We start from the raw sequence: 22,151 nt of genomic DNA on the forward strand, positions 1-22,151 counted from the left end.
GACAAGGGAAGTGAAGATCATCTCTATCTTTCTGTAGCCAGAAATGCTATAATTTTTAAACATAAAAAGTAGTTAACATGACAGATAACATGTTGTGCATTATACCTGAGAAGGATACCCCTTTCTGGCCTCTGAGAACACCTGCTCTCAGATGCAAACATACATACAATTAAAAATGAAATAATCTGGGGTTGGGGATTTAGCTCAGTGGTAGAGCGCTTGCCTAGCAAGTGCAAGGCCCTGGGTTCAGTCCCCAGCTCCGAAAAAAAGAAAAAAAAATGAAATAATCTTAACTGGAGTGGCAGTAACACAGCCAAGGCTACACAGTGAAAGGTTTCAAAAAATTAAAACTAAAGTCTAAAAAAAACCAAACAAACCATGTTATCTTTGTAAATACAAGGTTTACTGCCATTGCATATACACTGTCTCTGTGTTTAATGCATATCATAAATGCTCGACAAGACATTCTTGCCAAGAAAGCACACTCATCAACAGCAACTCTGGTTCAGAGTCAGACCTAGGGCACTTCTACTCCTGTCCCACTTCTGACTCCCATGTACAGCACCCAGGAGCAGACAAGGGAGCAGTCTAATGAACTGAGAGACATCTGACCACTGGAGGGTGTCTGAAATCTGAGGATAAAGTACTTACCAGAGCAGAAAGGTATACATTTTAAATATAATTGAAGATAAAGAATTTTGAACTTAACTAAAAATTAGTTTTCATTGAAGAGACAGCCAGAATTACTAGAATATTCTGGCTATCTAGATTTATTGTAAACACATTATTTAAACATACAAAATATACAAATTTAGCTTACAAATATTTAGCTCTTTATATGTTTAGAGCCACTATATTTCAACATAATAGTGTTAAAGAAAGAGTATGCTAAGATTTTCATACTAATTATATATAATTTTAATTTTTAAAAAATATTTGTAGCTAGTTATTGGTAAAATACCATTAATTCAAAACATGTACACCATGTGTGATCAAATCAGAATGACTAGCATATCCACCTCCTTTATCAGGTATATGTCTTTATAATTATGTAAACTCAAAAATCTGAAATGACCAAACTATAAATAAGTTTGAAACTATTTATGATTTAACAAAATATACTTGTCTCTGATTTTCAACAAACTGTGTTATCTCATTGTATTACATTTTTTCAAAGAGATGTTAAAATGTTAAGCATATTAAATGTTTCCAAAAATTCAGTCTCACTTACTGTGGATTCCAAATTGTCCATCGTCAATAATGATTTCGTTTTCTAGAATTCAAGGAAAATAAAAAGCCTAGTTAAAAACTTACGATGTGTACAGAATGAATTGAGAATTTAAATACTGCTTAAAATGATACGTCTATTACATAAGGCAACCTAAAGTGAATAAGCATGTTCACTGTAGCTCTACATAAGGTATTTCCTCTCAGGAGACTAGCGGGCAGTGTTGGTCCTACAGACCTGAGTGACTGCTTACATGGAAGGTCCTGAAGGTGCCATAGAGGATTGAGAGGAAGCTCAGCACACCATACATGAGCCTAACCAGCTGCTGCTGGACAAGAGATGCACAATTCAAATGCTTATTAGGTGGTGCACTTCTGGAACTTGGCTAAAGTGTGGATTTCCTCAAAGCCCAACAATCTCACAGCCAGCCAAAAGCATTATAAACAGCATAAACTGTGCACAGAGAGCTGTGGAAACCCACCAAGAGTGAGCACTAGCACAGCCCCTCACCATTTCAAGATCATGAAAAAAAGATGCAAAGCTATGCCTAGTAAATCACGATATGTTTCCTTAGTGTTCATCCCAGCATTAAGAAGTCTGAAATATCTGTCAAAACAAATGGGGTGTCTCCTAAAGATTGTCCAGCAGACTGCACACTGTCTTTGTTTACATCACCTTCCCCCAAAGCAGGACATAATTTCTCCAAGAACAGAAAATCATTCCACTTCTCAACGCCAAAATATATTTAATTTCAAGATGCATCCAAATGCATACTGTTTAAAATACCTAATTTGCTCTGACCTTCAATAAGACTATTTTAATTCTAAAGATGCTGATATAAAAACTATCAAAAATATATTAAAACATATAATAAGAAAACCCTAAGGAAGATGGAATGAGACATCTATAAGCAAAATGTGTTCTTTAAGGAGGGCAAAGCAGAAACTCCCACCAATTCCTAAACTACAAAACCCACAATTTTGTTTTTCTGTAGTAACTAAAATATGCACTTAGACTAATCCAATTCACAAATACAAGTGAGTAGTTTCATGTATGTAAAATGGGTTTCAAGATCTATTTTCAGCATAGAAAAGTTAGCCAAAAAAGAAGAGAAATGTCATTCTTGTCACAGAAGGGGAATAACATTTGAAATGTAAGTAAAGAAATATATCTAAAAAAAAATTAAAAATAATAAAATTAAAGTATCAAAAAAAGTAAAAACAAGACAAAACAAAAAGACTTCTGATATAAATAACAGAACAGCAAAAGGGAATTTAAATGAATTAGAGGAATATGTCAACTATAAGAAATGTAAATTCATTTTACTAGTATTTAAAAAACAAATAGGGTTATTAGCATAACTTAAGAGATTGTTTTGGGTCAATTATTTCTTAAAATGTTCTCTAAACTTGAACAAGAAATCTAATGAAGCCATGACTCCTCGAATGTTATTACCTTCCAACTCTAGATTGAAATAAGTCTAATAATCTTAAACCCCCAAACAAAAATAGACAAGCAATTCTAATGGTTTATAGAGAAAGGCTGTACACACTGAAACGCTAAGTGAGCTCTAGAGCACTGACAGTGCATCATGTCCCTGTGCAGCACATTAGTAACTATGCATATGCCTCAAACAGATGCAGTTAATGCCCATACCTAAAGGGGTTATTGATCGTGGTTGTAGATGAGTCTCCCACTTGTGAACTATGACTTGACATGGACCACCGATAGTCTGCAATTTAAAAGTTAAACGTCTGCAATAATTTCTTATATCTTATTTTCTACCCATGATTCCATTAGATGTTTGTGGCCTATGTCTTACACTAAATGAGACCAAGAAACAAGAAATTCATCTTGCTAGTTATTCAATACTCTATGTCCCAAATCAGGCATGTACCCAGGTCATAAAACATGATGAAATACTACCAAAAAAAAAAAGTAAAAAGCAATAATAAAAAGTACTAGATAAACTGGCACACAAAACTCTTAAAGCCATTTGCATTTACTTTGTGGTTTAAGTTTTTTGTTTTTTGTTGTTTTTTTTTTAAGAAAATTTAACTTCATGTCAATACTAATTCTACTGTAAATTAAAATTAACACCAATTATACTTTCTTTGGTATGTCAAAGGGGTGTTTCTAAGTATTTCCCTGCTCTACTAGGAAGGACTGCACGTTTAGAAGACAGTCTTAATAGGCCTATGAGAGTAGGGATGGCAAGAGCAAATACCTCGGGATCACTTAGCACATGTTACTGCAGGAAGCCAGAGGTATATACTAATTTATTACATTTCTCATATTACAATAACCCACGTTTGCAAAGAGAACAAAAGAAATCCTAGAAGAATACATATATAAATGGTTAAGTTTGAAAATAATTGATTGTGATAAAATGGAAAATAAATTAACTTCAAATTTCAGTTGTATGCTTTCAAGTTGAAAAAAAAAATCATAGTATAACAATTCCTGATGCTGTTCTTATGTTTCCTTACTAATGAAGAAAATGATGTGCGGCTGCTGACACACAATTTTACAAGAATGAATTAACAGCAAAGGCCCTCTGAGCAAACTCAAGGCAGAGTAAAGAAGCTTACATTTAAAAGTATGTGCCAAATGAATTTTTATATATTCTGATAATAAACAAAATACAGAAAAGCAAAAATATAAAATTATCCACTTTTGCACTATTTCAGGATTATTACTACCAACATAAATCTCTGAACCTGTGAATATAAACTTCTCTGTGTATATTATACTCCTTTAGATGGCTCTTCCATTGTTGATTTAATTTGATAAATGTACTAAATGGTAAGCATTCAAGGAAACGGGCATATTATTAAACACATAATTCCAGAACAGGCTAAATTTTTTTTCAAATTTATAAACAGTTTTAAAAACTACAATAGTACTGGAAGTTTATTCAAATCATTAACATTGGATAGTAAAAGAAATTTTCTTCTCAATACCTCCTCCCATTATATTAGTCATACTGAATATTATAATTTCTAATACACTAAAAAAATTACATTTAATTCTGCATTATCTGCTATATACTTAAAACTGGTTTTTTAAAACATTCTGTGATTGTGAGTCTGTGAATGCTCATGCAAACAGACACACTTCTATCTATCATTTAAGCTCCAAAGAAGTAAGTTTATATATATTAAAAATAGGCATGTTTCTTAGGAATGAAAGCACCGACTGAATGAGCTAAGCCTTTTGCACTCAGTCCACCTTTCCCTCACTCTTCTTCTACCTCTAAGCTGCCAAAAGCGGTCTTTCCTTCAAAGATTGTTTCCTTCAAAGATTCTTAACAAAGATCAGTAACTAAATGTGAACTAAAGCATGCCATGACCAGGGATAAAAACTAGAGGGAGAAAAGGAGGGTTTATTTGCTTTAGAGAATAACTCTATGATAGTAACTACAGTATCTACATCACCTAAGAACAGCCTTGTGAATTATATATTTCATAGGAAAACTACTTTAGTAATAATTTGAACACCATGACTTTCAATTTTAGCAGCAAACCCATTACTTACATAATAAAACTGCCCAGACTTGAACAGTCCAAAGGACCAGTTTAAGATGACTTCTGTCTACAAACATCCTCACTATAGCTAGACACATGTTAGCTGGTACACAGAGTGTTAAGTGTAAGAAGCAAACAGCACACCTGCAATCCCAGCACTCAGCAGACAGAGGCAGGTGGATCTCTGAGTCGGGACCAGCCTGGTGTACACAGCAAGTTCCACACCAGTCAAGGCTACAAAGTAAGACCCCTGTCTCAAAAACAAAACAAAAACCCTAATTTATAAATACATTGATTTTTCTACACTGTTGACTATGACTTTTATGTTAGAAAAATAATTTTCAATTTAAATTTCACTGATGTGCTTTAAAAAATAAGGCTGGAAAATAGTAAACTTTATGCTAATATGCTAATCTAATGTGCTAAATAAATCATTCATTCTTTAAAATTTTGAGAAAGAACAGTTCAATTCTGCAAATGATATGTTAAGTTTAAGCTTATGGAAAAAAGTGAAAGGTTATCTTTGGAGAAAACGTAACAAGCACTTTATTAGCAATAAATATCTAGTTACTTCATAATATATAAAAGTATATGACTGTGGAAATGTCTCTAGACATGTATTCTGTTAGTAATATTAGAAAATATGTACAATATTTTCTGAAAAGATTTACTTATTACCTTCTTTTTTTAACTATGTGCAGGTTATGTCTGCATGTGGGCATGTCCTGTAGATGCCCTTGAAGGCTAGGTAACAGATGCCTTGAAGTTGTACCCACAGTTGTGAGCCACCCAATGTGGGTTTTGGGAATCAAATTCAGTGCGCTTAACCACTGAGCCACCTCTCCAACTCCTTTTGTTGCCTTCTTAAATACTTGGATACCACTCAATTATATCAAGTACCAAAAGAAACAAAAGAGCGTGGAGCTGTGCTTAGCTTACGTCATTAATACATCAACACACAATACATTTTGAGTCAGGTAAAGGCACTGCTTTCAGACAAACTTCCAATTTTCAAATTTCTCTGATTTCTCTCTTCCCACAATTTAAAAAAACAACCTGCATATATGAGAACAGGTTTTTTTTTTTTTTGTTACAATACCCAACTCAGTATTATTTGACATTTCTAGTAAGTGCAGTAAGAAAATGGTCATCCTGACATGATTCAAATAAAGGAAGATGGAAAGCATTTAGCATCTAGAATATTATTACATAAAGAAGCTACACTACAAAGTGACAACCTACACTTTTATAAAAATGAACAATTAAAGTAAGATTTAATAATGACTTAAATTAGTCATTAGCATTATAAAAAAGCTAACTCCTTAAATTTAAATTTTAATTCCTCAACAAAGTAGTTTAGGCTGGACAGACAGCTCAACAGTTAAGACACTGGCTGCTTTCCAAGAGGACTTGGGGTTCAGTTTCTAGCATCTGCATATTAGCTCACAGACTTCATAACTCTAGTCCCAACTGTGATGGTACCAGGCACACACATAAGGTGCAGAAACATACAGACACGCAAAGTACTCATGAATGAAATAAATAAACCTTTAAATCATATTTTAGTGAAGTTGTGAAATCCATGAACTCTGTGTGGACACACTGTTCTAGGAATGTGTTTACTATATAATTAAATAAAGGGAACAATTGCTACCTGTAAAATTATTAAAATGTAGCATACTAACATTTTATTCTAACTTTACAACTTCTAAAACAAACATGTAGCTTTAAGAAACCAAGAAAAGGGGAGGAGGGGCTCACAATATGTTCCTTCCCTGTGTTCCAGATTGGCAATGTTATAGGGTTAGACATTTTCTTTAGTGTTATAGATATTGCCAAGTTGCTCATTCTCCTGTAAATAATCTCCAATTAAATGCACACACACACACACACACACACACACACACACACACACACACACACACACAGAGAGAGAGACAGAGAGAGAGAGAGAGAGAGAGAGAGAATAGACAAACTGAGAAAAAGGACTTTACAACTCTACCGAACTAAAAAAAAAAAAAAAGAACATGTCAAGGAGAAGCAAAGTATGAAAAAAAAAAAATTAAAGTATCCTATAATTCTCGAAAGAAAATAAAATATAAATGATGACCCTGTACTTGCTAATGATAAATTTAGTGATGAATGGGACCCTGTATTCCAAGCCCTTCACTTTATGGATAGAGCTGGCCTCCATCTAAGGATGAAGAACCACACAAGCTCAGCTGCTAAATCCTGTGGATCCCTAGCTGAACTCCCACAACTCCTGCCCAGTGACCCACTCTTCGAGCCCAGCTTTCCATCAACCCTAATATTCGTAAGATATGGATTCCACTCATTGGAATACTTTCACGATTCAGATTCCTTGTGTATGTGTCTTTGGCAATACACTACTCTCAAGACAAAGTTTCATCATAAATAGAAAATGTTTCATTTTAAAAGCACCACTAACTTTTAGAAGTATCATTTAGGCTAGCAGGAGGGGGAAAAGTGTAGCCATATGCATGGGGTTTCATGTAGCTATTTACTCTAGTCCATGAAAAACATACTTACCAGGGCAGCCCCTGCATCACAGGTACATGTGTACACGATACAGAGCAAGCACCTACTTGAAGAAACACACTCACCAACATATACTGTAAACTTTTGCAAGTATTACAAGGGAAATTCTGTTACTGTTTGGTAGATGTCCTGCCAAGTTTCCAAGAGGAATCAATGGACTGATTGTTGCTTTTGGTTACATATTCTATGAAAATATCAACACTATAGGTTGTCTTACTGTGGCTTGTGTTGACAATAGTTTCACATAACTATGCCCAAAGGACTTAATGACTTTTACTGTCCAGATTCCCTTTTCCCTTTCCATTACACAAAGTTTTTATACGCCAAGACTCAGAATTCTAACAACATGAGTGATTTGTTTATCTACATATTGTTCAATTTGAACTGGAAGACCTGACCATGAGGTTCAACCCCTAGACCAAATAAACATGTTCTTTGTTGCTAGACTATTGTCAAGATAAGCCAACATAATGATCACCCATAATGTAATTTAAGTTCAATTACTGAATATTTACATAATATTCTTATAATTAAAATAATGTAATAGGTGCAAAAGACAGCTGGAGTGGATTTGTCAGTTTTTATGAGTTAAAAGAGTAAGGTAACATTGATTGCTACTATTTTTTGTATATAACAAAAGTATCCTATAATTCTCGAAAGAAAATAAAATTCCTATAGGCCTAGTCCATATTTTGTTTCCCACACATGCACAAGTGAGGCAAAGATAAAAATACAAAGGGAGAGATCTTTTCATTAAATAAATTGACGTCGGTAAACTAAGGAAACAAGTTAACATTTTCCTTCTCTGAAAATGAAAACAATCCTAGAATATTAAGCTGTGGACAGGCAGGCAGACTGAGTGCTAATAGGTGATCAAAGTTTTCAAAGACCCTGCCTGATCAGCAGCATCTATGGGAAGCTCCTAGAGAAATCACCCTTTTTTTGGTAAGCATTAAATAAATACTGCAGCCAGTAAGGGATAGATGACTGCCATGAAAAAAAATTAAAATATACTTCTCTAAATGTATTTGTATCACAGAATAAAAACAAATTTTAAAACCCTATAATTAGTAACTAGTTTACAAGGTTACAAACAAAAATGTACAGATGAGAGAATACTGGTTAAGACATTGCAGCATATACTTACTATTAGTCATTCAAAATCCCATGACAATGTCTGTGAACTAGGTACTTACCTGCTTCTCTTTTTTTCTTCTTCTGCACTAAAATGTTATTAATAATTCTATTCCTTATTTGACCAAAACAAACTCATTTTACTTCCAATGTTTTGAAACTTAAATTTGTTATTCTGGAAAGTCCTACAGAAATAAAGTATATAAAGAAAACATACCTTTGGTTCTAAAAAGTAGCCTCTGAAGTAGCGGTACTTCACGGACATTCCTCTACTAAGAACAATCACTGCTTTCCATACACTGACGGGTGGGGACAAAAAGAAAAGAAAAGAATGCATCAGTATCAAAGTAAAATGTGTGAAGACCTCATAATTCACAGCTTCCCAAGTAAGGACTCTACCCATGACTTAACTCCAGGCTTGCCCCTGGGAAGTAGGGATGCAGCAATTAGCCCATCCTCAAAGAGTTTGCTTTCCTGTGTGGGTGGACAAGCCATATACACTAAACTAACAAGGCTAGGTAGAGTGGAACAGGTCTGTAATCCTAGCACTTTAAGAGGCAGAGGTAGAAAAATTCTGAGCTCAAGGAGTGCAGAGCAAGTTCAAGGCATGCATGGGCTACATGGTAAGATCCTGTGTTTAAAAAAAAAAAAAATCAGAAAAAAACACTACAAATTCAAATTTGAAGAAGCTTTTAAGTAGAATCCCCAGTGAAAGAACTGAGCTAAGACTTAAAGGATAAGAAGGAACCAGATACACATATTGCCACATGAACTCAAGGCAATACAAGACTGAAAACTGTCCATCCTCTCATCTTCTAACTTACCCAGAGAAGCTTCATGTTACTATAAGGTTTTGGAGTACACCCTTCAGGTCGTAAGTGAGCCATGTACACTGTTAGTCTCAAGCCTAGCTGTTCAATTAACTTAAAATAATCCTCTCAGCTGTTATGTGTCTGTCACAGGGACAATGGATGCATGTATGACATAACACAAATAACCACAATCTGAATAAGTGCCACCTTTACTGACATCTTCTCATTCTATCCTAACCACTTTGTTGTGAAGATTAGAAAATTAAAGCCTGGATCCGTGAGCTTTGCCCAAGACAACAGCTAACTGCATACACTAGATCTGTCTTTCCTTCTCCAGCACTAGCAACTGCACTAGCAGTAGACTTACACTGCTGGTGATTACATTTCTCTGTAGCTCAGGAATCTACTGTAGCTCATGTTCTACTCATTAATATCACATACTTCCTAGAAGGTGGTTTCAGCCAAGCATGGCAGCATACCCTTGTGATACTGCTCCACATCAGAAATTTGTAAGCTTAAGAACAAAGTGGGTGGGCTGGAGAGATGGCTCAGTGGTTAAGAGGACCGACTGCTCTTCCAGAGGTCCTGAGTTCAAATCTCAGGAACCACATGGTGGCTCACAGCCGTCTGTAATGGGATCCGATGCTGTCTTCTGGTGTGTTTGAAGACAGCAACAGTGTACTCACATATGTAAAATAAATAAATCTTAAAAAAAAAAAAGTTAAAAAAAAAAAGAACAAAGTGGGCCTGAACTACTATACATTTTGAGTTAGTTAAGATCTAGTCTCAAAATACTGTCCACTGGGTGCTGGGATTTGAACACAGTTCTGTGAGAGCAGATATGCTAAACTGGTGAATGGTAGGGCATATCTTTAATCCTAGATCACCAAGAGGTAGGGGCAGGCCACTTTGGCCTATATAGCAAGTTTCAAGCCAGCCAGAGTTACATGGTGAGATTCTGTCTAGTAAATAAACAGACAAATACAATTTTTATATAAGAAGCTAGGAAAATGGCTAAAAACACTTAGCCAGGTGGTGGTGCGTTCAGGGTACAGAGGCAGGTGACCTACCTCTGAGTTTGAAGCCAACCTGGTCTATATGGCGAATGCCAGGACAGCCAGGGCTACACAGACAAACACCCTGGAAATACACTTGCCACCAAGCCCGATAACCTAAGTTCAATCTCCCAAGATCCACGTGGTAGAGAACTACTCTAAACATGCCACGACAGGGAGAAACTCATACACATATACACGCAAGACAGTAAGTACATTAATACAACTGAAAGCGATAGTGAAAAGAAGGTACTCAGTAGTAGAACATTTCTCTAGCAGGAACAAAAGCTCTAAGTACAACCCCCAATAGCTGCACCCCCCAAAAAAGAAACTTCTTATGCACTTGTACATACATACGCCTACAATCCTAGTACTCAGAAGTTCAAGACCATCCTCAAAGTATTTAGTAATAGTTAAACGGCAGTATGCATGTTTAAAGTGTACATGAGGGCCTGGATTTAAAAACACATACACATACAACAATGGACCGAGAAGTCCTGAGATAATACCTAAACTTTGTTTTAAATGAGACAAATCTGCTACTTTGGAACTCAGTGGTAAAGCCAATGTGGTAGCCCCAGCCTGTCCTAATAACTGAGGAAGCTGACACAGGTCTCAAGTTCAGGGCTCATGAACAGCCCTGAGTAACTAACTCAGCAAGATATAGTTTCAAAATAAAAGTCAAAAAAGAAATGATTGTGTATGTAGCTCTGTGGTTTAATTCTTCCTTAGCGTGTGCAACATCATAGGTTCAATTTTCAGTTCATCCAACAGGGTGGGGGCCCTTCAGGAGAGGGGAGTTCTTTGGCATGGCTCAGTGAAGGAGTTTGCTGCCAAACCGCTTATCTGAATTCTATTTCCAGGACCCAGATGGTAGGAGAGAACTGACTCCTGCAACTTCTTTTATACATACCACACAGTGGCATACAAATACATACATACATATATATGTATATATACATGTAACACACACACAATAAAAATGCAATAAAAGAAAGATGGGGATGGAAAGTCACAAGATGTCAAGAGTTTTGAATGGAAGTTATAAGGAACCTCCTTCCCCGCCCCACCCCCAATTTTATGGTGATTTTATTTTTAAAACTGTATATACTTCACAATTTTCATAACTATTAAGTTGAAAGGGAAACTATCCAGACCAGTCCCTAGGTTTCTAATGTAAATGTACGTCGCAATGGCTGTACCCTGGTGCTTCTGCACTCACCTTTCGCCTGTCTGGCTCTCAGTAAGAGGCACAGCATTCTGAGGACTCCAGTTTCCCAAGGCATCACAGTTTCCACACATTGCAAAGACCTCTCCTAAAGAAATCGAGCTGTTAGGCTTTTCCAAACAAGAAACTCTTCAATTTTAGGAAGTAAGAAGGGAAGTTGAAGTTGTCTCAAGTCAAGAAAGAACCTCAAGCAAGAATTTTGACTCACTGCCATTCTATGAACTTGTAAGTTAATTGGACTTACCTCTCCATACCAGAAGCAGCAAAAATAGCTTTTCCTTATCTGTTCAAGAATTTAAGTAAAAAGCATTCAAAAAAGAAAGTGATTGGATACGATCTCTTCATAGGAGAGTGGTGTTTTTGTAGGCAGGATCTCACTACGCAGCTCTGGCTAATCTGGCACTATGCAAACCAGGCTGACCCTGAATCACAGAGATCCATCTGCTTCTACCTCCCAGTGCTAACACTGGACTACTAAAGACATCTAAGAATTAGACAATTAACTTGTTGAGGAGTCTCCTACAACACCTTTCTCTACTTCTCTATCTCCCTTCTCATCTAGCCATGGGCATCATTCCCCTCCCTTAAACTGAGTGCCTTCCTGTCTGCAAAAGTAGCTACTCTTAGCTAACTCTGGTCAGTTCATCTGCCTGATGTCCTCAGCTGCTAACTTAAACTGCCTGCTCGCAATTCTCTCAAAGAGTAGAGCATAGGAGCAGTGGAAGCATGAGAACTGTCTGTAGCATGTACAAAGCCTTGATTCTCTACTACCTATACCTAATCCCAGCACACATAGAATTATCATATAGAAATAATAGAATAAGGGGGTAGATTATTGAACTTAGAGTTATTGCTATTCTCAAGTAACAGTTTTTGATCATATTGATATGGATTACTGTATATTAACACAGGTTTAAGATTTTTACTGGTATAAACGTTTGTATATGGATATAAAAATTTAAGATTAACTTACAACATAATGTGTGTGTGTTTAAACTCTTGTTATTATCTAAGGTATTATCTATGTGCAATTCATTTAAAATTACAAGGTTTAGTCCCAGTCCTTTTAATAGATGGTATTACAAACTATTAGGGATGGTTAAGAAATGCAAATTCATGTTCATGTTAGATACTAGTCTGGATTATCACAAAAATATACATCCTGGGCTAACAGATGATATGTAGCTGGAGGCAAACATCTGCTTGTTCAGATATAGAATAGACGGTCTTTAAAAACCTGAGATTCACAAAATATGGCATTTAAAGATGTATGTATTAATTTAAGGCTTTTTTGGGGGGGCCATCGAGACATGTCAGCCCCTGGCAGCACCCCATTCAACCTGGAAGATGAGGATCAGCATCAAGTGACCTGCAACTGGAGATGGTGTCATTTGTGGTAAGCTAGCCACTACACAAAGAAAACACCCTGCCTTCATCTACAGACAAAATTCTGTGCAGAAAGTAAAAACAGATGCAGGGAAGATGACTGCCAAGCTCTGCCACGACAGGGTGAACAAGTTCTTCATAATTCCTGCTTCACAAAAGGTCCATCAGATAATTCTGGGCCAGAAGGCTGAAGATGATATATTTTTATATTTTGGGGACTGTCCTGGCAGTCAATTATCTGTCATTTTGAACATTGTGCATCTGCATTTCCTGCACACTGGGGTAATATTTATTCAGTCTCAGGTATTCGATGGGGTTGAAGACTAGATAGTCAGTCTTACTAGAAAAATAAGTTGTTTAGGATTTAAGAAGATGTTTTAAGTCCAAGAAGATGTCTTTAGGATAGTAATAGAAATTAGGATAGAAAAATTCGCTATAAAACTCTGAACTCACCAGGATAGGATAGATAATAGAATACTTTCTCCTGAGTTGCCAAACACAAGCAAACTGAACTTTTTGAATGTAACTCTTATTTTAAGAAAAAGAGCCTTTTTATTTAGACAATAAAAGATGGCGGGGAGGAGAGGGGGATTGTATTGAACTTTGGTCTGTTACTTCATATTGTAATGTTAAATTCTGTACCCAAAGGTCTAACTGCCTATGAGTGAATTCTCATGTTTACCAGCTTTTGTTGTGCTCCTTAATTTAAAACTATTAATATCTATAGCCTATAGAAGAGAGGTAGAGCTTTAGAGCTTCAGTTCCCAGGCTTGGGGTCTGTAGGTAGAAGAGAAGAAGAAGGAATACAGCATGGGGTACGCAGAACATGAGAATATGGTCATGAGGGCTGACCAACTGGAGTAGGAAGAGTGGCCCAGATGGAACATGGCAAGTTATATCTCAGGGTTATTGACAACAAAAGACAAAAATAGAATAGTGCTAAAAAGGCTGATTATAAAGGTTTTGTGTCTTTTATTTAGGAAAAGAATATTCAAAGGTGGTGTAGAAACCAATTAATTTTTACTACAGCACTTTGGGAATATCAGACCCTGCCTGCCCCCCAAAGAGTACAAGACTCTGTAGTCCCTCCAGAAGGCAATCTATAAGACCAAAGTGAGCAGTGAGAAGCTGCACATCAGCTAATAATGGGCAATTATCACCTGAAGAATTCTACTGGAGTAAAGCTGTACTAGGTTTTCTGGCTGCACATAAAGTATGTGCACAAGCACACACAACTGTAGTGGCTGCTACAAGCATTAGCTAAACAGAATGAACACATTTACTCTAACCTGTCCCATGCTCTGTGCTAGGTGCAAGAATTCAGCACCAAGACATGATCATGTTCTCATAAAGCTTAGCACTTGTCACAGGGCAAATTACTCAAGCAATTTGAAAATCTTTAGAAGATCTACAAAAACAGTGCCAGAACCTAAGGAAATTTCTCAGAGGCCCTCTCACCTTCCTCACCTTGATAACGGTGATAATGGTGAGTGAAAGAACACAGATCCAGGCAAAGGAAAACAGGATTTGGGGAAAAAAAATTCTCAAAATAGGAATCAGGGAGAGGACCAGCAGATCTGAGGAACTGAAAGGCAGCCAATATAAGCAGAGCATAGCAAACAGCAAGACTAACACCCAGGTGGTAGTGTTTGGTATATACCTTACACCAATTATTTCACAGTACTTTGACAACAGAAAAATGAAGCTAAAAGAAAATTCAAGTAGCAAATAAGTCAATTTTAGCCAAATATTTCAATTTCTTACAGTAGCACAAATCCCCTTTGTCATGCAAACAAAATACCATCTCTATCTGTGCAAAAAGTTAGTTTTCTTTAGCAATAAAATATGATACCATGAGGGGTGGGTGCACGCTTGAATTTGCTGTATTCTAAGTATGTGTATGACAGACAAGACCAGGTAATTTCATCTAAAATTTTCATTTGAAAATTGGGCCCAAGAGGGAGTGTGGTTGAACCAACAGATGTACACAGGTGTGGTAGAAAATGAGGTATCAGGCTTCAGGTGGTAGAGCACTGGTAGCCCTGACATCAGATTTCTGTGGTTGACAAGAGTCTCAGGCTAGCCAGGAATAAAGTAAGACCCTGTCTTAAAAAGAGACAGACAATTAACATTTTAAAAGGCAAGGTCTTTGGAAAGAAAAGGCAAACACAGGACTGCACCAAATTGGCATGATCTGTGAGGCAGAAAACAATTCAGGCTGCTGGATTCTTTTATGTGGATGCCAATAAGAGCACAGGTATCACTTGAAAAGAAAGAACACTGACGGACAATGCTTAGTTAGAATCCCAAAACGGACATTCCTGGGGCAGATATGATAAAAAAGGGAGAAGGTTCTGGAGCATTAGCTCACAACAATCCTAAGGACATACAGATCATCTGATACCCTCTTCTGAATTCTACAGGAGATACATACACACACATATATGCAGACAAAACACCCATACAGGTTGGGAAGGGGGGCTTTTCAAATGATTAATTTTAAAAACATCTGGCAAAGAAAAAAAATGTCTACTTTACCTGGTAAAAGAGTTCCTCTTATTTCAAAGGTGACCTGAGAAGGTGTCATTCTGATGGAATTATTTAAGATTTCTGCTAGGAAAGAAAAGAAAACTGTTTACTAACTGAATAAAAACAAAGTTATTTTTGCATCAGTACACAATGGAGTTAGGAGTATAATTCACTGATAGTGTTTATCTAACACACACAATGCCCTGGGTTCAGCCCCTAGCACCACATAAACCTAGCATGGGGGCACTGACAGAAGTTCAAAGTTACCCATACTATACAGTGAGTTGGAAACCAGCTTACAATGCATGAGTCACTGTCTTAACAGAAAAAGCAATGAATGCAATGACACAGAGGGTAACTCAGAGAGCAAATGCACTTGCTACCAAGCCTGTTGACCCAAGCTCTCAATCCCCAGGTCTACAGTAAAAGTGGAAGAAAGCCAATTCCTGAAAGTTGTCCCCTGACCTGTGCTCTCCACATACACTTAAATAATTTTTTTTAAAATATTTTACTGGTTGGGTGGTAGTGGCTCATGCCTTTAAGGGCAGGAGGCTGAGACAGCCTGGTCTACAGAGCAAGTTCCGAGACAGCCAGGGCTACAAAGAGAAATTTTGTCTCAAAACAAAACAAAAACAAACAAACAAACAAAAAACCCCAATTTAATTGGTGCACACTTATAATTCCAGCTCTCAGAAAGCAAAGGTAGGAGGATCTCTGAGTTCCAGGACAGCCAGAAATACATAAAGACCTTGTCTCAAAAGATATTTGATGACTAACTTTTAAAATAATTTTTCTTTAAAAATCTTAAATGTTTATACAATTTGATCATATCTATACCACTCATTCCAACTCCTCCTAGTGCCTTTTCTCCCAACTTCATGCCTTCATCTTTAAAAAAAAAAAACTTTGATAAGAAAAAGGTTAAGAAAAAAAAAGATACAAATAAAACATTCAAGTAGTCATTCCAAACTCCTTATATACACTTGGTTGCATTAAGTATGCAGTAAAACTCATGTTTTTGTTACACACTTCCCAAAAATACAGGAAAGTATGTACCAAAAATATTGCAAAGCAAATGTATCCAAACTTTTTATTTTTAGGGAGTCAAGATTCTCTTGTGCTTGGCACATACTTTCTGTTCTGATAAGCAGCTGTGCTAAGTCAACATATCTTTCTTAGCCAGAGCCAGGTAAGGGTGAAAGGACCCCACAGACAGAAAAAGCTCAAGTAGAGACTTCTGCTTGAGTAACATAAAAGCAACAAACTTGCTTTGTGGGGCAACGAGGATCTAAAACTATTTCTAATACACAATGTAACTGGTTACCCATACAAATCCTCCCTCAAAATTAAGTCTTTTCAGATTTTTTTATAGGACCAGCATATTAAAATTCTTTAAACTTAGTCTCAACTACCAACTGTTACAAAAAAACTTAATCTGATGTTCTTATGGCCACAGCATTCTTTTCAGTTATCAACATCATTCAAAATCACACAGCTGTCCTGGCTTCTAATCTCTTCTCTGTACTATGAGATAATGAAGGCAAACATTCTTCCTCACTCCAGATTTTATTTTCAGAAATTCACACTTCTAACACTGAGGTCCTCTGCCTTTTTATTCGTATCTTCTAATTTTTCTCCCCAACCTCCAGACTTAGCCAAGCCTGTGTACCACAGCCCACCTTAAAAAAGGAGAGTGAAGGCAGGAAACTACTTTAAAATACACACATATGGGTTGGGGATTTAGCTCAGTGGTAGAGCGCTTGCCTAGCAAGTGCAAGGCTCTGAGTTCGGCCCCCAGCTCCGGGAAAAAAAAGAAAAGAAAAAAAAAAAATACACACATATGCACAGACACATACAGCTCAAGATTGTTACTAAGTTTAAACTAAGAACACAGTCTTTATGTGCTGATACATTTTACATAACTACTCAAACGATTACCCCAAGAATACCTTGTGCAGGGATGTCCAAGTCTCTAAAAGAATACCAATCACACTTTTATTCAGCATCATGCCCTTAATTTACCAGCTACATTTCACTTTATGAATAGGGATGTTTATATAGACTCTAGTGGACAGAGGCCAATAGTATTGCTAACATCACATACTGATTGGGCAATCCTCCATAATTAATAGGTCTGAGGTCCAAAAACCTGATCTATAACACCTAAAGAGGGCTGGTAAGTAATCAAGAGTATGCTCAGTATCTACAAACTATGGATCCATTGTCACATTTATATCAATTAGAAGATATAATGCTGAAATGTTACTTTATAAATGTGTTAAATGTTGAAAGTTATTTTATAAATGTACAGTATCATATTTATCATATTTGGCGATTCTGTTTTTGGTAAAAACTCCCAAGACTGTACAGGAAAAAAATTTCATGAGCAAAATAATTTATAAGATACCTATTTGATTTTTTGTGTCTAAGAATAAACAAGATCTATTCGTCCTAAGCTTGTGCTACAGAAACAGGTGTGGTTTAGCCTAATACCTGAATACTTCAATAGCTTCCTTTAGAATAAATAGCGACACAAAACTGTGAGTATAACCCTGAGCATACAAGAGCTTTTGAGTAAGTAAAATGACTCAGATACTGCAACCTTCCATTTAACAGACCCAAACTATAACAAGAAAATCTTAAATCTAACAAAAAAAGCTTTAAAGTTGCTGAATGAATTTAATTTTTGTTGTTTTCTGAACAGTCTTTGTAGCCCTTGCTCAATCTATCAGGTCAGGCTAGTCTCAAACCCAGATCTGTCCACCTGGACCTCTGGGATTAGAGGTGCCCACCACCACTATCCAGTAAACTGAATTTTAAGAGACAGACTAAACCCATAACTCAGCAACATGACTGAAAAACAAACTTCAATTTTCTCTTTGTGTGAGAAAGGAGGAAAGGAGGAGGAGAGAGAGAAAGAGAGGGAGGACCAAGTTATATATGTGAAGGTCAGAGAGCAACTTGTAGGAGTTGGTTCTCTCCTACCATGAATGGTCCTGGGGATCAAACTTAGCCCTTAGTAGTGAGGCCCTCAGGCTTTTCAGCAAGCTTCGATTTCTGCTGAGTCTAACCAGCCTGTCAATCTTACACTGTAATCTGAACTTTCACCCAGTGTTTACAAGTCTAAACTAAGGGCAATTTCATCTACAAGACTTCAGAGTTGATGCTAACCACTCATCAATTGGCTATATAACCAATTCAATTCAGTCAATGTAAGCGAAGTCACATGTAATCATTCCCATGTACTCGAACCAACAGTGAGTACAAATTTAGCTCTAGACATCTACTGCATTAGACAACCATGAACAGTCTGGCTATTTAATAAAAGGGAAGACAGTCAAGTTCTCCGTCCCTGCAGTTGTGATAGCTGTGACAAGTGAACAGCTGCATTGAGTGCACTATATAGAGGCACACACATGGAAACACAACAGCCAGGAGACAAGCTTGAATTGTCAAATGTCAGCAATATACTTCAATTCCCACCCCTCAAAAATGTAATGCCGCAACAAGCGAAAGCCTGGGCAGCCGCTGTGCTGGCAGCTTACTTGACCATGGACAGAGGCCAAAATTTTGGTGCAGGACTGAAGTACAGCTTTGGCACCCAACCGCCTCCTAAACCGCCGTAGCAGTGTTTAAGTACCTGTTCTACCGAATCTCAAAGTCTACACAGCTATCTTTATTTCTTCTGCTAAACAAACAAAAATATCCCACCGTGGATGAAGGAGGTTTTTCAGATACACAAAAGATAAGAGTAAAATACGCTAGTCACTGCCTACCCAGCTGACACAGATAGCCAGCTCACCCAGCACCTCACTACATACACACTATTAGCTTGTTGTTTCCACTTGGGTAATTTTTTTTCCCCAATGCAACCTCCAATTTGTACTGTCGAAAGGCATACACTACACAGCACTTCCAGCCAAATTTGAGCAGTTACTTTAACTTAATCTGCTTACTTATTGGAGGCTGGGTCTCACACCCTGGCTGACTTTGAATTCACAGATCAGTCTGCCTCAGCCTCTTAAGTACCCGGGGAAAGAAAAAAAAGGGCAGTCTGCACTGCTGCCTCTATCTGGCCCATGAGTTTTTAAATGCCACTGTAACTTACTGATATCAAAACTTTTCACAGTTCCTCCTGGCAAAATAAAGTTTATACCTTTTTTGCTGAACATTAGCAGCTAGTTTCAGACCTAACTAGTTTATCGGCTTAGGAAGTATACTGGAGATTTAGGCTAACCGAGGGTACAGGAACACTCAGTTTACAGCTGAACTGAAGGAGGGTATTTTTAGCTAAAGCATGTATTTCTGGCTAAAAAGAACATCTGTGTTTTCCTTTAAAACTTTTCAAAGGAAAAAAAGCCGTTTCCAATTCTCCTCACTCTTTCCTAGATTCTAGCAGCTTTGATCCTCAGAATATCCTATAATCAAAAATAAATAAATAAATAAATAAATAGTTAAGTGGCCACATTGATGTCTGCTTATCTTGGTGGGGGGTCATTATGACCCCATTTCTCAGATCTCTATATACTTTTAGGCAATAGTTTACTCGAGCATGAAAACAAGAATGGGTTTTTCATTAAGCAAGGACTAAAGGAGTGTTCTTTAAACAAAATTAACATTTTCATCAGCTTTAGACATGCAGTGGGCTTTTTTCCAAATGCAGTTCATTTCATGTTGACAATATTTTCATATGTATTTATCGTACGTTTTTATTAAATACAAATAGTTGACTCACCCACCAACTTTTTGTACACACCAAATAGTAATATACAGTTTTCTTTTGTGTTTACCAATCCTCTGGGTCCAAATTTCCTGCATCTTTCTTTGCAGATTTAAATTCTGTTTACAACACTGATTTTCCACCCCCCATCCCCCCAATCCCCAGTATACAAGCCATTGCATGAAGTTTAGCAGTTTTATTTTGTGCTGTTTGTTTCTAGAACATTGAGCAATTTGGGGGGTGGAGGTGGGTTGACAGCTTGTTTTAGTTTTCCTTATTGTGTTAAAAACCTGTAACAGGCAGCGGCTTAAAGTGCAAAGTGGGCAGGAGCCCCAGGGCCGCAGGGGACAGGAGTTGGGGGAGTGGGGGACACTAGCCCCAACCATGCTGCCTGCATAGTCAGAGAATCCCTAGAAACCGGCAAACTCCCGGTTTCCTCCCACCACCTCGCGCTTTTCGCAAGACCCAGCAGATGAAGCAGCACGGGGCAGCTACTGTCTCCAAGCCGGCGATGCCAAGAGGACCGCAGCCCTAAAACGTCACCGAGGGCACCAACGAGGAGCTACACAGCAGCCCTGGGTTCTCCCCACCCGACTGTACTGTCATCCGGAGTTTCTTTTCATGGGCACTAATTTTTAGGCAATTTGGGGAAATAAGCAGCTGTCAAAACGCTGCGAGTCACCAGTGCCAGCGCGAGGTGGCTGAGGTGGGAGGCAAGGAGGGTTTCGGCTCCAGCTCCTCCGTTTTCTTTGTTCCCCTATTCTCTGCCCCGTATTTCCGTGGCTGTCCTGGTCACGCTGCTCAGTAGGACCGAGGGGCCGCGTGGCAGCCGGGGTTCCAGCCGCACTGCGACTCCGGAACACCAGGCCGCCTGCCCGCCCGCTCGCCCGCCCGCAACTCCGCGTGAGCGTCGCCTGCACCGCCGGCCCCCCTCACCTGCCACTCCGTTCCGCGCCGCGCCGAGAGCCTGGGCCGCGGCCGACTAAGCCGAGAGTCTGCGCCTCGCCAGCACTCCCTTAGGTGGACGGTGGCAGCACTGAGCCCAGCTTACAGTCACCTCTCAAACCGGTTTCAGCTGCCCTAAACTGCCAGCCCTCCCAGCGGGGCGGGGTCGAAGGACGGTGGGGCGGGGCCTGACGTCACGCCCGGTTCTGTCCTGGCCAATCGGTGCCCGCGCGCCGGGGGGCAGGCTGCAGGTTCCTGGAAGGCGGTCCCAGAAACATGAGGTGGCCTAAGAGCTTAGCCTGGCGGCTCTGGGTCAGCTGAGGCACTGCAGGTCAAGGTGGTGCGCCTGTAATCCCAGTGTTGGGGAGGTTGCGCAAGTGAACTGAGAGTTCGAGGACAGCCACGGCTGTAAAGTGAGAGCCAGTCTCAAAAGGATGAGGGAGCCCTGTGTTTTCTAGAAACTTGCTTTCCTTACAAAACAATCGCAGACTGAATCCTTAAAGCTAAAACACCGGCCCCGGCATAGCTCAGTGGATAACGGCATTGACCACAAAGTTTGAGGATCTGAGTTCAACCCCTGGGACCCCCGTAGGATAGAGACCAGACTCCCGTTGACTTCTAGAAGCCTGCTGTCACAAACTCCAAATAAATCAATAAAGACCAAATAGACCCTCCTCTCTAGAATTGTTCTTTGCTTTCTAAAGCTACCCCCCTCCTCTCTCTCTCTCTCTGTTTTCCTTCAATCCTAAATCAGCCCGAGATCAAATCAACCACTAGGTAACTTCTAATTGGGTTTCACTTAAATTTAGATAGTGAACAAACAGAGTCATCTTTTCCTATTGAAGGTTCACTGCTGTTCATCTGCTAATTGCCGTTAGCCATACTTCAGTAATGAAGTTTTTCAAGAGTCTACTTCCTTTGAATATTTATGGTAGCTCTCTATTCTCCTATAATCACCATGTAGTCAAACTACTATTTGTGGAATATTTATGGTTCAGATGGTAGACCTAACTCATGCCCCTCTCTAA

General features: G+C 38.3%; 1 protein-coding gene across 3 annotated transcripts in view; it reads right to left on the reverse strand.

The window, feature by feature from the left end:
* Gpcpd1 (glycerophosphocholine phosphodiesterase 1) overlaps positions 1-21,266 on the reverse strand; it is a 44,642-nt gene extending 23,376 nt beyond the window's left edge. Inside the window, exons 1-6 of one of the 3 annotated variants that reach the window (XM_032904267.1) lie at positions 21,115-21,266; positions 15,468-15,539; positions 11,538-11,631; positions 8,666-8,747; positions 2,885-2,960; positions 1,232-1,273 (exon numbers count right to left, since the gene is read on the reverse strand). In XM_032904267.1, coding sequence (XP_032760158.1) covers positions 1,232-1,273; positions 2,885-2,960; positions 8,666-8,747; positions 11,538-11,631; positions 15,468-15,516 — 343 coding nt within the window. In that variant the 5' untranslated portion in view covers positions 15,517-15,539; positions 21,115-21,266. Of the gene's footprint in view, positions 1-1,231; positions 1,274-2,884; positions 2,961-8,665; positions 8,748-11,537; positions 11,632-15,467; positions 15,543-21,114 lie in introns of those variants that run through there. The other 2 variants (XM_032904268.1, XM_032904269.1) reach the window with 2 other exon arrangements.
* Positions 21,267-22,151: the final 885 nt, after the last annotated feature.

The sequence above is a fragment of the Rattus rattus genome, chromosome 5 (genome assembly GCF_011064425.1).
Source record: "Rattus rattus isolate New Zealand chromosome 5, Rrattus_CSIRO_v1, whole genome shotgun sequence".
NCBI classification, from domain to species: domain Eukaryota; kingdom Metazoa; phylum Chordata; class Mammalia; order Rodentia; family Muridae; genus Rattus; species Rattus rattus.